Source organism: Rutilus rutilus (assembly GCF_951802725.1).
Source record: "Rutilus rutilus genome assembly, chromosome: 22".
Classification (NCBI taxonomy): Eukaryota; Metazoa; Chordata; class Actinopteri; order Cypriniformes; family Leuciscidae; genus Rutilus; species Rutilus rutilus.
Genome location: NC_140227.1, coordinates 16318611 through 16335059, shown reverse-complemented (window position 1 = coordinate 16335059; position 16449 = coordinate 16318611). Strand labels below are relative to the sequence as shown.

At 41.0% G+C, this 16449-nt stretch overlaps 1 protein-coding gene across 1 annotated transcript in view; it reads left to right on the top strand.

The window, feature by feature from the left end:
- tafa4b (TAFA chemokine like family member 4b) overlaps nt 1-2892 on the top strand; it is a 62840-nt gene extending 59948 nt beyond the window's left edge. The window contains exon 6 of the mRNA XM_084395582.1: nt 2210-2892. Within this exon, the coding sequence (XP_084251708.1) occupies nt 2210-2221 (12 nt within the window). The 3' untranslated portion in view covers nt 2222-2892. The remainder of the gene's footprint in view (nt 1-2209) is intronic.
- The last annotated feature ends 13557 nt before the right edge of the window (nt 2893-16449 follow it).

Here is a 16449-nt window from a genome sequence, read left to right as displayed (position 1 = left end):
ATGTCTATATTCAAGCTAAAAATGTAAATGAATTTGAGTTTGGTGAGATGAGATGAGGTTTGTTCAGTAAACGCCGGGGTGACGGCTGTTTCGTGCAGGTGTGACATACAGGTGAAGTATTAAAGAAATAACGGTGTCTGAGAACACACAACTACCATAAGAATAATTGCTCAGAGTTATAAAGTAACAGCAGAACATCTGTTGTGTTCATTAAAATGCATTATGGCAATGAGCTCCACCGAGGCTTTCAAATTAAGAGTCCTAATTAAATTGGTAAGAGGGAGAGACGAGAAATGAATGACGGCTCTGGGTCTTTCACTCAGGATTAATGACTCTGTTTGTTGAGTCCATTATTGGCTGAGCTGACTGTCAGTTGGCTAAGCCCCGCCTACTACCCCCTCAGGAGGCCAATGGACTGCGTTGAGGCACAGATGGGAGGCGGGAGGGAGTATCTTACTCCAGTGAGCATTAATTCTGTATTTAATAGAGGTGGAAATGGAACAGTAACCAGCAGGCTTCAGTGCACTTGTCACAGGAGATTGTGGCGATGTGCCAGGATACATATTGCGTTCTCTCTTTGTCTCTTTCCATCTGCCTTCTTATATCTTTAGATTCACCTCCTGTACCCTCTGCTTAATATCTCTCCTTTTTATTTTTATTATCCTTCTCCACTGTCTGCCTTTCTGTGGAACAGCTGCCTGCCATACAGCTTCATTTTCCTTTCTAACACTAAAGTAACTAAGTGTGCATGCTTCAAATATATGGAACTTATGGTAACACATTATAATTAGATTTTATTTGTTACATTTAAAGCTGCAGTCCGTAACTTTTTTGGGTTAAAAATGATCCAAAATATATATTTTTTCTTTTTTTCTTTTATTTAGTTTTGAACACTGGCTGGTTATGTACTTGCTCAAAAAATTATTAGCTTGATTCAAACCGGTAAGCTTGTAATAATGTTTTTAATTCCAGTGGTACTGGTGGATTTCCGCGGGAAATTCGAGCATGTTTTTGCGTCAATATGCCACATCTGTACACATAAAGATATATTGCGTGAGGATGTTGGAGGTAGAAATTTATAGCCTTTTCTCACAGCACTTGATATAATTAAACTTAGCAATTTGATGGCGGATCCAGAAAGGTTCAAAACGACAGTGACAACTGGAGATTCACCCGTTGTAAAATTCAAAAGACTTCGGACTTCGGAGTGGCTACAGAAAAAAAGAAACTGCAACCAGGCCCATGCGAAAACATAGATAAATATCGGAAGGGCATTAAATGTAGTCACGCAATGCTGATGTTGTTAAACATGACCAATTTGAGAACAAAGTATAATTTGCACGGTTTGACGTGATATGATAAGCGATCGTTAGATTTAATCAGCGCGATTTACTGCAATGCTTTTTTTGTCAGAACAAAAGTGGATGTTTCATGTTCCAAAAAGTAGAATCTGTGATTCCGAATGACAGTATCCACACCGGTGACTGACAGCCGGACATTCTCCTCAAAACATTGGATTCATCTGTGCCCTGCCGAGGCACAACCCACGTGAAGTTGATAATTCTGTGAATAACTGCAATTGCAGATTTTGAACAGAGATGGCGACAAAGAGGAAAAACTACAGACTGCAGCTTTAACTCCATCAGTTAACATGAACAATACTTCTAAAGCACTTATAATCAATGTTAATCTCAACATTTACTAATACATTATTAAGATAAAAATTTGTATCTGTTAACATTAGTTAATGCTTTTTCTTTGTCAAGTTACATTTAAGAGAACTCAAGCTCAAAAACTATTTTACACAAACATGAATTCTAGCCTTTTCCACAGTCAAAAGACTGTAACACAGGGGTGCCCAATCCTGCTCCTGCCGATCGACTGTCCTGCACAGTTCATCTCCAACCCTAATCAAACACACCTGCCTTTAATTTTCAAGTGATCCTGAAGACCTTAATTGGTTGCTTCAGGTGTGTTTGATTAGGGTTGGAGATGAACTGTGCAGGACAGTCGATCGGCAGGAGCAGGATTGGGCACCCCTGGTCTAACACCAACCCTTCCTTCTTCTTTAAAATGATTGCGCTATGGCGTAATATATATTTTATACGTTATGGCTCTAACAGGCCTCTCAAACATCTCAAAGCAAAGTTTTGCCATTCTAGTGATTGTGCCATAGCGTTCCTTAATCTACCTCTCTTTTTATTCGTAGGTCACACGATAGCAAGAACATGGCTGCCTTACCAAGAGGCCCAAGACGCCTCAACAACCCCTAATGGAAAAGGAGACCATCTTGTTTAAGACACTGGCATTAAGGATGATTCTGTACAAGCAAAAGATGGACAAACTTATTGTAGACTATAGATGGCTGCCTTGTTTTGACAGAAGATAATAAGGATGGACAAGGATCTCTATATAAACCTGAGGTTCGACTGAAGATGCTGAACACACAGGTGCTTATGTGAGAGACTGAATCCATCAGCTGAAAGTGAATTTCTGGATTTCCATCGGCTCTAGTGTGTATGTGTGTGCATGTGTGAGAGAGATTATAGTATGTGGGACTTGAAGGACAAACTGTGGACAGTTCAGAACTTGCTGGGGAGCTTGTGTGTCTGTGTGCAAGGTAGTCAGGTTGATGACAATGGGACAGTAGTTTATCACTGTTTATCTGCTTTCCAGCACACAGCAAACTTTATATTCATGAGTAGGGAGAGGATTGCTCTGAATGTGCGATTCACAAATTATTGTCAGTTTGCTCCTCTGGGTCAGGTCATTACCCTGAAACTGTTGAAGGGTTAGTTCACCCAAAAATGAAAATTCTGTCATTAATTACTCATCCTCATGTTGATCCAAAACTGTAAAACTTTCGCTAATCTTTGGAACACAAATTAAGATATTTTCGATGAAATTTGAGAGCTAAGCAACTGACAGTTAGACATTTCAAAAAGTTCATAAAGAGATTGTAAACCTAATCCATATGAATTGAGCGGTTTAGTCCTTATTTTCTGAAGAGACACGATCACTTTATATGATAAACAGATTGAATTTACTCTTTTATTCACATATCAGCGAACAGCTTCCATTTACCACTGATGTGTGAGTTGATGAATGTTTATATGTGAATAAAAGCCTAAATTCAATCTGTTCATCATATAAAACGGTCGAGTCTCTCCAGAAAATTTTGACTAAACCACTCAATTCATATGGATTCGTTTTACGATCTCTTTATGAACTTTTTGAAGCGTCAAAGTGGTAGTTGCGTAGTTGTCAATGGAGGGACAGAAAGCTCTCAGATTTCATCAAAAAGACCTTCATTTGTTACGAAGATGAACAAAAGTCTTTAAGTCGTGTTTGGAACGGGGTGAGTAATTAATGAAAGAATGTAAATTTTTGGGTGAACTAACCCTTTAAGTAATTTTTCACTTCTAATTAGGGTTTCTGAATAGGATCATAACAACAAATTAAAAATGAATGGGCGATTTTTTGTTGTTGTTGCACTATATAAGATTATATGGAGACATTTTTTGTTTTCTAGTCTTTTACTGTTGGTGTAAGATGGAATTCAAGAGAGAAACATTTATAAAGCTTCCTTCCACAAATGCAAAGTAGAAATGCAAGTGAAGTAGACATCAGTAAAACAATGGTAAACTACAGTAAAAATACAGCTCTTTCTAGCTGTAAAAATGTTACGTAATGTGAGCTTTACAGATGCAATTCCCTTCAAAAACGTTTAAAACTAACAGCTGGCTAAAAACATCTGTTACTCTGTAAAAAGATCTACAAACCACTTAAAAGTGCACTAAGTTTTTTATATTAGATTTAACATCTAAATAAAAAACAACAACTGACAAATATGTATAAAATGGCAATGACTTAATAAATGGCAGATCTGAGCCTCATGGGGACCATCATGTCGAGATCACATGACTCTTTGAATACAACTAATTAGGTGTGTTCAACTTGAAGCGGTGATACACAGATGTGTGTATGACATCAAAATACAGTGAGAGCGATTATAAAGCATACAGAGCCATCTACTCTCTAATCGCTCTTGCGGTACTTTGATGTCATACACCTATCGGTCTGCACTGCGCCGCATCAAGTTGAACACACCAATTGGCAACCCTCCATTACCAGACACTGTTGGTTTCAGAATAAACTAATAACGGTGTCAAATACATCTGCATAAAAAAACAAAGACATCCACGCCACTAGGTGTCAGTATGAAGTCCAAGGCCATTGTTGTATCTGCTAGTGAAACATAACCAGTAAGTTACTTAGTGCACTTTTAAACAAGGAACTACCTTGTTTTTAACTTTTTTTTAACTGTGAAGCTCTCAAAAGTACTTTGTGAAGTTCTGAAAACAGGCTAGCAATGTGCTGACTGAGATTATGAACATGTTTAAAGATAAGCTCCGATGTGAAGAGGCATAACTCATGCCCAATCTGCAATGTAATAAAGTTTGAAATAGAATCAGCTCCACTATTCATCATTGATTTTCTAATCTCAATGAGTTCCTCCACAGACTCCACAACTTAACCTAAACTTGAATTCTGAACTCTAATCGGCCCTTTTATTCACTCTTGCTGAGCTTTACCTTTTCCTGGGTTGGATCGAACTTGCAAAAAAGACGCTGCCCATTGTGCCTTTATCTCTGTATGTCTTTCTTAGGGCTCTGGTGGCTTGAGAAGTGTTGAATGAGATTTTCTCTTTTCAAGACAGCCCTGTACGCTAGGCTCGCCCTGGGCCTGCCCAGACGTCTTCCAGGCTTCAAAGCCCCTTCAGACTCCAGCCGTCTGCTTTGTGAGCTGTGATGAATGTATCAGAACCACTGTGATTCCAGTGTTGAGCTTTGGGACATGGGGTTGAGTGCCATCTTGAATTCTCATTACTAAAGCCCAGGATACCACCAGCCCTCTCCTGGGATGGGCTGGGTGTATTTTTAGGTCTGTTATATTGGGAAAAGCGTAACCTGTTCTCGATTCACATGGTCAACTGGAAGTGCACATATGAAGACTGTGAATATTTTGTCATCTTTTTCTGCAAAGGTGTGCATCTGTGTTTGCGTCTGTGCCATATGTTTAGATGGATCTACAGATCCATCTAAAAAGGCTTTGATGTCTGGCAACGCTCTCCTGGAAAGCAGAAAGATGCTAAATCTGGATGCAGACACCGAATGAAGACTCTTCACTTGTCAGCCCTCGTCCTCCCGAGATGCTGCCGTGCTCTGAGGATGAACCTGATACATAGTCTGACCCAACATCACTTTGGGTTTAAGAATCAATATTTGAAAAAAAAATTTGTTACTCCCTAGTGGCCACGGCCTGCCATTGCAGATCCGACTTGTCGCTGAGAGAAGAAAAATGAGATGAGAATCACCAATAGGTCAGTAAAATTTCAAAGAACAGCAGCACTGCATTTGTGGATGTGTTTGAGTGGTATTGGCAGAATAAACTCACATTCAAGTCCATAATACTCAAATAATGTATACATTCTCCCACTATTTTCTATACACAACCCGCCTCTAAGTGCTTTAAACAGCCTGGGAGGAGACGTGCCGTGCACGACCCACATCTTCGATTGGCGGATCGACGTTTTGTACTGCCGGGTGACCTCAGGACGAGCCTCTCTTGAAAATAAAGAAAGAAATGAGTGTAAGATTGCAGGCAGATTTCATAAGAGAGTTTACTGTTTGTGCTCAAATCTCTCGGCGTCCCAGGAGCCCACTTAAGCACTGGCTCGCTCAATGGGGTGGCACGTACCCAGCATTCTCCTCTGCAATGAAAAGAAACAAAACCTAAAGCAAAGATAAACATAAACAGTGCTATTTCTACTCGGCTGTCACCCGTTGTCGAGTTCAATTTATATTCGCTCGGAGTGAACATTTCTTACGGCTGTGTTTGTGAAGAAAGTGAATTGAAACCTTGATATAAACAATTGATTATCATGTGCTATGAGGGAACCGTTGAAAACACTGGGACTGGGGAATGTTTATTACAGAAAACAGCACACATGCTGAATAATCCCCAAACCCTGAATGAATTTGAATGACATTCCCTTCATATCCAGTTCTCAAGAATTCTCCATTGGCACCGCTGTCACAATACAATTTGTCAAAGTGCTACAAAGCATAAATAATCTATGATGTAAAATGCTTAGATTGAATAATTTATGGATACTAGACTATGAAATAATGAAAAGCAAGTATGAAAAGCAAATGACATCTCAGCTAGTCTTTGAATTAGAGTGATGTTCTGCTTGCTTTGACAGCTGAAATTAATTAATGGATATGACTACCAGCTACAATGCACTCAGAAAGTACCATTGCTGTTTCGGGCATTTGCAAGGAGACATAAAACTTGGATTTTGAGGACACATGGGACAGGTTTTTCAAAAATAAATGACACTGCAGTTCTGTCTGAAGACATTGTTTTTTTTTTGACATACTGTACTGTATGTAATAATTCTTGTGGTTTGAATATTTAAAGATGTTCTAGATAAAAAGTTATCTTGGACATGGACAGAAAAGTGAACTGCACAATTTCTGCACAAAAAAAAGTATAGAGGCATGGTTTTTTAAAGTTGAGCATCGTATTTTGGAATGTAGGTAAATTTGACATTCATACTTGAATGTAGGTAAGTTTTATAAAAAAGCAACATTTTGAACAAAAAGATTAAAAAAATCGTCTTTAATCACTTTTTTTTTAGGCATGTGTATTGATCGGGATATTCTGTACCCTTTAGAATGTTGCATAATAGCGCCCCCTACCATATAACTGTGAAAACACAGAAAGCCCGATAATTCCATTAATGATCGATTGAGGAGATTTTCGGTCATTTATGACACTTTGCTTCCTCGCCATTGGTGGTTTTTTTCCGAACAATCCATATTTTCAATGTTATCCATCTTATTTTTCATGCAAGGGCGGGCGCCACCATTTTTTTTATTTAATGTAAATTACTTTCGTAGTTGTATTGTGAACCCGTAGTTTTGCGTGGACTGTGTAGTTTTGACTGGCTAGCTAACTTTTAATATCGACTACAGACAGACTGGCGTCCTTTGCGCAGTTAGGGTGTGCCATTATAGCTGGTTCAAGCGTAAAAAATACCTGCAAGTTATTTGTTTTGATCATAATCCACACAGCAGAACTGAATGTGGATGTGAGGCACCCTATGATCTGCATGCTGCAAGAAGCTCGTCGGCTTTGGTTAAAATCATTATTGTAATGTGTGAACACGCTGGCAATGCGAGTTGCTTGTCATTTTTATGTTTTAGTAAAATAGTTAAAGTGTATCTGTTGCATTAACCGTCCAATCACCATTTTGAGTTCTTTTAAAGCACATGCTTAATGTGTGACATGATGCAGTAGCCTACATGTGAAATGGTGCTTGTTAAATGACGTTATTAAATGCAGCAGTTTATGTATTTTTCTTGTGTGTATTTGAGCTACACATTTGTGAGAAATCGCCTAAATTCCCGTACGTTTGCTCTTTCCCCTTCGTGAATGGGAGACCCACTGAAGATCATCCCTTTAATATTTGGCCACTTCTTTACGATAGAAATGTTACAGCCACTGTAATTTCTTGAACAATAACATGTTGACATCAAAACATAAACTCATGATGAGGGTTTCAACTTTTATTTTGAATTCGCGATAAATGAACATTTTGCATATTTAGAAACATATTGATGCATTCTCCTGTGTTGACGTAGGTTTATAGATGTATAGATATAGATGACGTTACAAATCTGGCGAAATGGCGCACATTGCGTTCCCATATGAACGTCACATAAGCAACCCAAACTCACAGCATATATGAGGTGGCATTTGTTATATGAGCTGCTGAGACACACACATCGAAGACCCGTCTACGCCGAGTCACAACACAAAATAATTGAAAATGTTCTCATAAGATGTCAGGCCACTTCCTCATTTCATCCCCCCACTGTGTTATACACCGCGGGTGTGATAAATATGAACCATCACAGTGTTTTGTGCATGCTACCACAACATGGATTCTTACCTACCGGCTAGCGAAACGAAACGGAAGTCTAACACATTATAAGGAAGTACGTCATCGTATTTACTTCCATGTTGCAAAATAAGGTAGATACTGTAGAATAATTGCCGCTAGTAAGCATCTTCTGAAATAGTACACAATCTCCAGATCCAAAAAAAGCGAAGAAGCAGAAACAAGTGATAGGCTAAATCCGAAATAGCCCCCATTCACTATTCCTTACGTTAGTACACTAATACTGTTCTCTTGAAGGAGTGAATGAAAAGGAGTGAGCGAATTCGAACAGCCGTTGATCGTACATCAGCTGTACACTTGTTATTGCAGTCAGACATTATATTTTAAATACGTATTTAATTACTTTAGTGTATTTTGTAATTTGTATTTTGCAGGTGTGGAAAAAATAAAATGTAGTTTGTAACAAAATATTTTGAAAGAGTGTATTTAGAGTATTTCAAATACTTAAAAATCACCATAGTAAATGATTTTGCCATATTTTCAGTCTGATGTTGGCAATGGCAATTGTCCAGATTAGATGCACAAAAATCACGTGATACCCTGTAGACTGGGCTCCCTCCAAGAAGTGAATGAGTTTTCAACACAGGAGAAGTGGCGCTGCTCCTCTTAAAAACGGCATTAAGGCAAAGTGTTTTGTGAAAAATCTACAGTCTACACACACATATATACAAAGCAGAGTTAGAGACCCTTCACTTCCTGGAGGACCCCAGAAAGGACAACCTGATCTCACGACCAATTCGTAACAATTCAACAAGGTGGCTAATTCGTACGAATTCATACGACCTCACTCGTACGAATTCATACGACCTCACTCGTACGAATTAGTAAGATTTTTTGCTAAATCGTACATATTTTACGAATTGCCCAATACGAATGACCTACCCCTGACCCCGCCCCTAAACCTACCCATCACGTGGGTTTAGACAAATCGTACAAATTCGTACGAGTGAGGTCGTACGAATTCATACGAATTAGCCACATTTTTATCACTCGTACAAATTCGTACGAAGTGGTGTTGGAAAGTACCTGGCTCTTCGTGAGATTCAACACCACTCTGCCATCATCAGCACCAGTTGAGCGTCTCTTTTCTTTTGCAGGCATGGTCTACCGCCCTCATAGAAGGGGATTAACTCCTGAATTATTGGAGAAGTTGGTTGCACTTAAAAACAACTAGCCTAAATGACAATGGTTTAGTTTTCTCTTTTGTAGCATAGTTGTGTTATTGCTACTATTTCTGTTATTGACCTTTCAATAAAGTTCCTCATTAAAGCTGTTAGTGCACATAACATAAATATAGATTTATGGCTGTTTCCCCTCCCTTAAGCCCAATTTATACTTCTGCGTCGAACTTACGCCGTAGCTACGTCGTAGGCTGTGTGTAGCGCGCGTACCCTGGCGTGCACCTCTCCAAAAATGTAACAACGCGTCAACTCTACGCGGACGCAAGCGCTGTGATTGGTCTGCTAGGACTGCTCCCTCGGGTTTCACATGCGCGGACAAGTGACTACAGTGACTCAATCTTAAGTTTATAAAGCGACGAGAATACTTTTTGTGCGCAAAAACCCCCAAAAATAACGACTTTATTCCACTATTCATTTCCTTCTCTCTGGGCCTCGAGTCTTTTCACGTAGTGTTTTAGCGCAGCGCGTCTGTGTTGTACGTCACCACGTAGGCTCACTATTGGGTGACGCTGGTCATGTGTGTGATACGTGGTGACGTGCAACACAGACGCGCTACGCTGAAACACTATGTGAAAAGACTCGAGGCCCAGAGAGAAGGAAATGAATAGTGGAATAAAGTCGTTATTTTTGTTGTTTTTTTGCGCACAAAAAGTATTCTCGTCGCTTTATAAACTTAAGATTGAGCCACTGTAGTCACTTGGACTATATTAACGATGTCTTTAATGCATTTTCTGGGCCAGCAAGTTATAGTGTCTTAGAAGCCTATGGAAGAGTGATCCAGCTCTCAGATTTAATCAAAAATATCTTAATTTGTGTTCCGAAGATGAACGAAGATCTTACGGGTTGGAACAACATGAGGGAGAGTGTCATTTTTGGGTGAACTAACCCTTTAAGATTATTGTGGGAGTATTTTTGTATTTTCAAAATACTAATTACTTGTATTTTATTTAAATACATTTTTCACATCAGTATTTTGTATTTTATTTTGTTACATTTCATGAGCCAGTATTTGTAGTTTGTAACAAAATAGTTTTTGATGTATTTGTGCCCACCTCTGATTGCAGTGCAATGTGGGATAGAATGAGTGCACTCATTAACGTCCACTATGGTTTCAGACACCGCTACAAATGGGTGTCACCTCAAATAACGCCCTATTTAGTGGTATAGGGGGCGATTTCAGATTCAGCCATTGAAGATTGCTTACACACATGTAAGCTACTGTGATGTGTTCATGTGATTGAACATTCAAAGGCGTATAAATCAAAACTGCTTAGCGTTACTGACTGAATGATGTTGAACCAAACAAGAACTATAGGTTCTTTATATATATTGCTGCATAGCATCCATTGAATAACAATCTGAAGTGTTGCAAGTTTTAATGAAATTGTATTATTTTATTCATTGAATAACATTCTACTGCTGTTTACATGCTAGGAACTACATTTTCTAGTGAAAAAAAAAATCCCTTACAAAGTTTTAATAAAAAATAGAAAAATTTATTTATTTATTTATTTATTATCTATTATTTAAGGCACTGTATTGTGAATACATCACAGTTATAACAAAAATCACAGCTGAAGGGGTTGCAGACCACCTCCACATCCAAAGGCTAAATATAATGCAAGTGTTTCATAAGAGAACCTATGAAAATGAGTGTTGGGGGTCGATGAGACACAGCCCGTGACCCTGAAACCATTAGCTTTGTTTGTCTCTTCATGCTGCAATAATCCAAATCCGTTATCTCCCAAAACCAATTAACCACTCTAGCATTCTATGTTGACCACAGCGTTTGCTCTGAATATGGGGTTCAGGAACATCCCTGATTCATTATCCTCAGATACCACCCTGCTTTTCACTAATGTGTGCCAAGGGAGGTGCCAATGTGAACGAGCCTGATAACATAGACGCCTGTGGGCACCCACTTTCACTCATGGCCAGGGTTCTGGAGCTGCAGGCACATTGTCATGGCACTGCTAGTGTGTCGGATGGGATTGAAGCAGCAGATATTGGGACATTCGTTACATCTGTGTGCTTTGAAGGAGAGCCTTAGTAATGGAGGAACCCGGAGAGTGAAACAAACAGTGTTGAGGGTATACGCGGCATGAGTGTTTTTAAGCTATAATGTGATCTATATATGTATGATACTGGATATTGTCGCACATACTGTGTGTAAAAGGATCAAAATGTGCTTGTCAGTGATAAAACCTATGCATACGTGATATCACAGCATTCAATTGTGTCTTAGCATACATATATCCATGCAGGCGTGTAAGTGATATCACCTCTGAGGCTTGTAACCAAGCTGCTCTTTCAGTCTACCTTCCTCCCGGTGGTCTCGTGACAAGATAGACAGATTTCTCATCCTCACATACAGTATAATCATAGACTGACAAACAACACTTCATAAATCACACAAACAGACCCCGATACGCATAGAGACTTACAAAACCTTTGCAAAACTATGTAATATGATCTGATTGGATATGAATGACATGTTGCCCAACACAGCCTGGGAGTGTCTTTTTAAAGAGTTATTTAAAGAACTTTGCCCTCAAAAATAGTGGAAATATGATTTACTGCCTTTCTTAATTACTGTCAAGAAGGCAGCGTGTAGGATAAGATTTAGAAACAGCAGTCAGAAAACGACCCACGGCAACATTTGGGTACAGTGCTAAACAACCGCCTGAGAAAATGTTGTTTTCTCTGGCACAGAACAAGTGTTGAAATGTTTGTTGTTAGTGGCGTTTCCCCCCCCCCTTATATTTATCATACATAATTCATCATTCATGCCCAGAATGCAGGATTTTTAACCGTTTAAAAGATTAATAGCTTGTTTACTTGAAAAATTGTGTCTTATTTCATGGGTGGGAGAGGGGAAAAGCATGGAAATTATGTGGAGTTTGGAGCATAAAATGAACATATTTCTGTTCAAAGTGAAACAATTAATATTGTCTGTGAATAACTAAACATGTATCTTGAGTATTTTCTAACGTACTGCCTAATGTGCTTCATTCCTTTCTTCTTTTATTTCCATTCCCTGTTCCTTATTTTTCCTTATTTAATTTCCCTTTTCCTACCTTGCTTTCCTTTCATTTTTTCTTAATTTCTTTCAGCCATTTTATCTTCCTTCTTCCTTCTATTTTCCCTTCCGTCTTTTTTCTTCATAGTTTTTACTTCCTTTCCTTTTTCCTACCTTTCTTCATTACTTTTTTCTACCCTCCTTCAATTGTTTAGTTTTTTCTTCCTTACTTTCTTACATCCATTGTTCTCCATTCTGTTTATCTGTCTTCTTTAAAATTCTTCCATTCTGTCTGTTCCTTCCTTCCTTCCTTCCTTCCTTCCTTCCTTCCTTCCTTCCTTCCTTCCTTCCTTCCTTCCTTCCTTCCTTCCTTCCTTCCTCTTCCTTCCTTCCTTCCTTCCTTCCTTCCTTCCTTCCTTCCTTCTCACCTTTTCCTTCCTGCCTAAGTTTTTTCCTTCCTTAAAGAACACTAGATGTCCATACTGCAGAGAGGAAGAGAGAGAAAGAGAGAGAGAGAGTGAGAGAGGCAGATGTTTTCTGTTATTTGCCTGGCTGTGTTTTAAATCCCAATACAGACTTATTTCTCCCAGTCATGTTGTCCCAGGTCCTCTTGGAATAGGCAGGATTAGAAGAGGAAGTCTTATACTGTTTCTCTATATTAATTATTGCATGTTTAATTATCATGGATGCTTGCATTTATCTCATAAATGGGGTTCTCACTAATTGTTCATGACATTTTCTGCCCCAGTTCTCATTTCTCTAGAGAGTAATTCTGTGGCGTGTCTCTCTCATTCTGTTTTTATCATTCTCTTTCTCCATCTCTGAAAGTGTTGGCAGGCTTGTCACGTTTAATGTCTCCCAGCAGAAGAAGTGTATTTAAGATCGCAGGGTGCGATCAAGATAAAGATCCTGTACTGGGTACAGTGTCAAAGTGCACAGGAGTGGAGACATGCGTCTGAACTCTGTGTGTGCTTACATAACTGAACAACTGATCGACTGAATGAAATATGACATGCAGTCGTGTCTTCTCAGAGGTCACAGTGGTTTGGGGGTCATGAGGTGGACCAGTGTTTTCTTGAGGTTAGAGAAACACACACACACACAAAAAAAACACACTTAAAAGAACAGTTTACCTCAAACTTACGGCCCGGTTTCACAGACAGGGCTTAGAGTAAAACAGGATTAGGCTTAGTTCAATTATGGCATTTAAATAGCTTTTATAAAGGTGCCTTAGGAAAAAAATAAACCATTACTGGTGTGCATCTTGAGACAAAACAATGGCACTGATATATTTTAAGATATGCCAGTGCAAGTTGCTTTCAAAACAGCTCAAACATGCATTTTAGTCTGGGACTAACTTAAGCCTTTGTGAATCATTTAACATTTAAAAACTGAACAGATTTTAAAACACTAGGCATCATACACACGTCAGCTTTGTAAATGGTTACCAAGAAGAGCTGTGCATTACATGCTATGAACTGAGGATCACACACAAGCAGACTTTCAAGTAATTCTGAACACAACAAACTATAGTTCATAGTGACCATTGCCATTAAGCTGAAAAGAACAACAACAACACCAAACAAGCATTATAAAAGTAGTCTATCCAACTTGTGCACTATATTCCTAAATCTTCTAGACCTACTGTATACTATATCGTTGTGTGAGAAGTAAGTTACTGTTCATTTACTGTATTAAATATTTAGATACCATATTGGCAAGTTCATCTGGGGTGAAAACATGACATCAATGAGCTGTCACACAGATGTTTGATACATTAGGCTAGTGCCGCACCCTGTGTGTGTCAGTCTATCAGTATAAATATTGACATGGTATCTTCTCCTCTGACATATATGACATCCACTCCTCATTTCTGCTATGAGGATGACTTTTTCAGGAGATGGTTTATATGCCAGTCTCCAGTAGAAATATTCCCGAGAGTCAACAGCCCCAACTGTGCCAAGAGATTAAAGGGAATTCTGAAGTTGTAAGGTCTCTAGTCAAAACTATAGTGTGGAAGAGCTGTGTGTGTGTGTGTGTGTGTGTGTGTCTGTCTCAGGTAAACATAAACCCTAAGTTTCCTTTCAGTCATTCTCATTCGACGTAGTCGACTGAATGGGATCATGCTTAGGGAGCCAGTCATCTTCGAGTACTATTGAAACGAGCCAATGGAATTGGCGTGCGCGATTCGCATCACACACTCCGTCCCCGCAGCATCGGAGGGTAAGCTGGGTGCTGAGGCGGTATAGGCTCGAGTGGAATGAACCACCGTGTCCCGAACCGTCTCGGTTGGATGATTGGTTTCTCGGAGCGGGTCGGTCTGGTCCTGAAGTGCATGAGGAGTTGACAAAGGCATGGACGGCACCTTTGTCTACCAGAAATCGCCTGAGTAGTTCCTCCCCCCTCACTACCCTTGATGGCGGAGCAGCGAAGTGTTACTAGGCGATCCCTCCAGTCGACGGTCTGTTGCGATAAAGCTGTGTCCAGCTACCTCGTGGAAGGGGGATCCTCATCTCCCCTCTTAGGCCTGTACGTTTTCATCCGTTCTGATGGGCAAAGCTTACAAAGCCTGTGGGCAAGCTGCTTCTTCACTGCATGCCATGGCGTTGCTTCAGGTCCATCAGGCCCAGGCATTCATGAATATGCACGAGGGTAGCCCAGACCATGAGCTCCCGACCTTGACCTCCGGACATAGGTTGCAGCTTGCGCGATCGGTCTGGCGATGTCCACCCTTGTGATCCAGGAGCGCCATCTCTGGCTCAACCTGGCTGACATGAGAGAAGCGGACAAGGTTCGATTTCACAGGTTGGGTTATTCGGCAACGCGGTAGAGAACTTTACCCAGCAGTTCTCTGCCGCCCAGAAGCAGACGTAGGCCATCCGGCACATCCTGCCCCGGCGGCCTGCTGCTGCCTCCACCAGATCCTCCGCCTACTCGTCGCCGAGGGCACCCGTCTGCAGCCGCCTCCGCTCCTGCTGGACCGCCACAGCAGCCTCCACCCAGGTCTCAGCGTGGAGCCGGCCGCAGACAGGGTGCTCCGCCCGCCTCAGCTGCTGCCAAGCCAGGTGGCAAGTGACAGCAAAAGCGTTCCTGAGCGGGCCACCCAGGGATGGTGGAATGCTCTTAGGACTGTAGGCTCTTAGGAGATGGTCACCGATCCACTGCCTTCACCCTGTGGAGGGCCGGGTGAAGTTTTTTGTTTTATGTGTGTGTCTCTTCCGCCGCTGGCTCCCAGAAAAGCAGAGCCAGCAGTACCCACATACTCAAAGAAAGAGCAATTTCTCTGTTCGTGGCCTCCAAGAGTGCAAGTCTGGCAGTGTGTGGCCCTGTAAAACCTTGCACCCTTCAGCCCCCTCTTATTCGCCAGACGGCAGCTGGGTGTGGCTGGAGGACCTGGTCATCCGCCTTCTCACGCATCCCCTGCCACTTAGTGTTGCATTGCACACTCAAACCCCGCTTCGGGCCGCCTTCGTGCCTCTTGCCTGTCCTCTACCTCGCTGCTCCACCTCGGGTACGTTTGTGGTCCCCTGGCCCGGTTTGTGGAAGCCTAAAATGCTTCCCAACCTGTCCAGCTGGCCCCAAATTGACCATCAGACTCTGCTTGCAATTTAATTTCACTCAGCTTCCACCCAGGCTCAGTGATATTCATCATACCTAGGTGTTGAGCAGAGATGCTCCTAAAAATTTGTGAGATTCATCACACCTAGGTGTTAAGCAGTGCTCCTGTCCTGTGTGTGCCGCTCCCTCCAGCCGATATGAAGACTGGCTTCCATAAGCCCGTAAATATGTGGTGGGTTACGACCATCTTGGACCTGTGTCAACTGAAACGGGCCCTTTTTCGAAAGCCTCCATTCAGTTGCTTAACACAGATGCATTTCCAAATGCTCCGTCCCCAAGGTTGATCTGCAGCATTCGACCTGAAAGACATGTACTTCAGATCTCTATCCTTCCGCTCCACAGGCTGTGTTCTTGCGTTCAAAGGTACGAAGTATCAGCGCAAGGTCCTGCCCTTCTCCATAGCCAGTTGGGTCTTCAGGTCAATTGGGAAAGAGTAAACTCGCCCAACGGTTGAGGATCTCTTTCTAGTATGGAGATGGTCTCTGTCCAGTGCATCTCTTAGTAGGAGGTGTGTCAGGTCAGTACTATTCAAGAAGTGAGAAAGGGTCCCACTGAAAATTTTTCAGAGGCTCCTGGGGCATATGGCAGATGCAGCCACA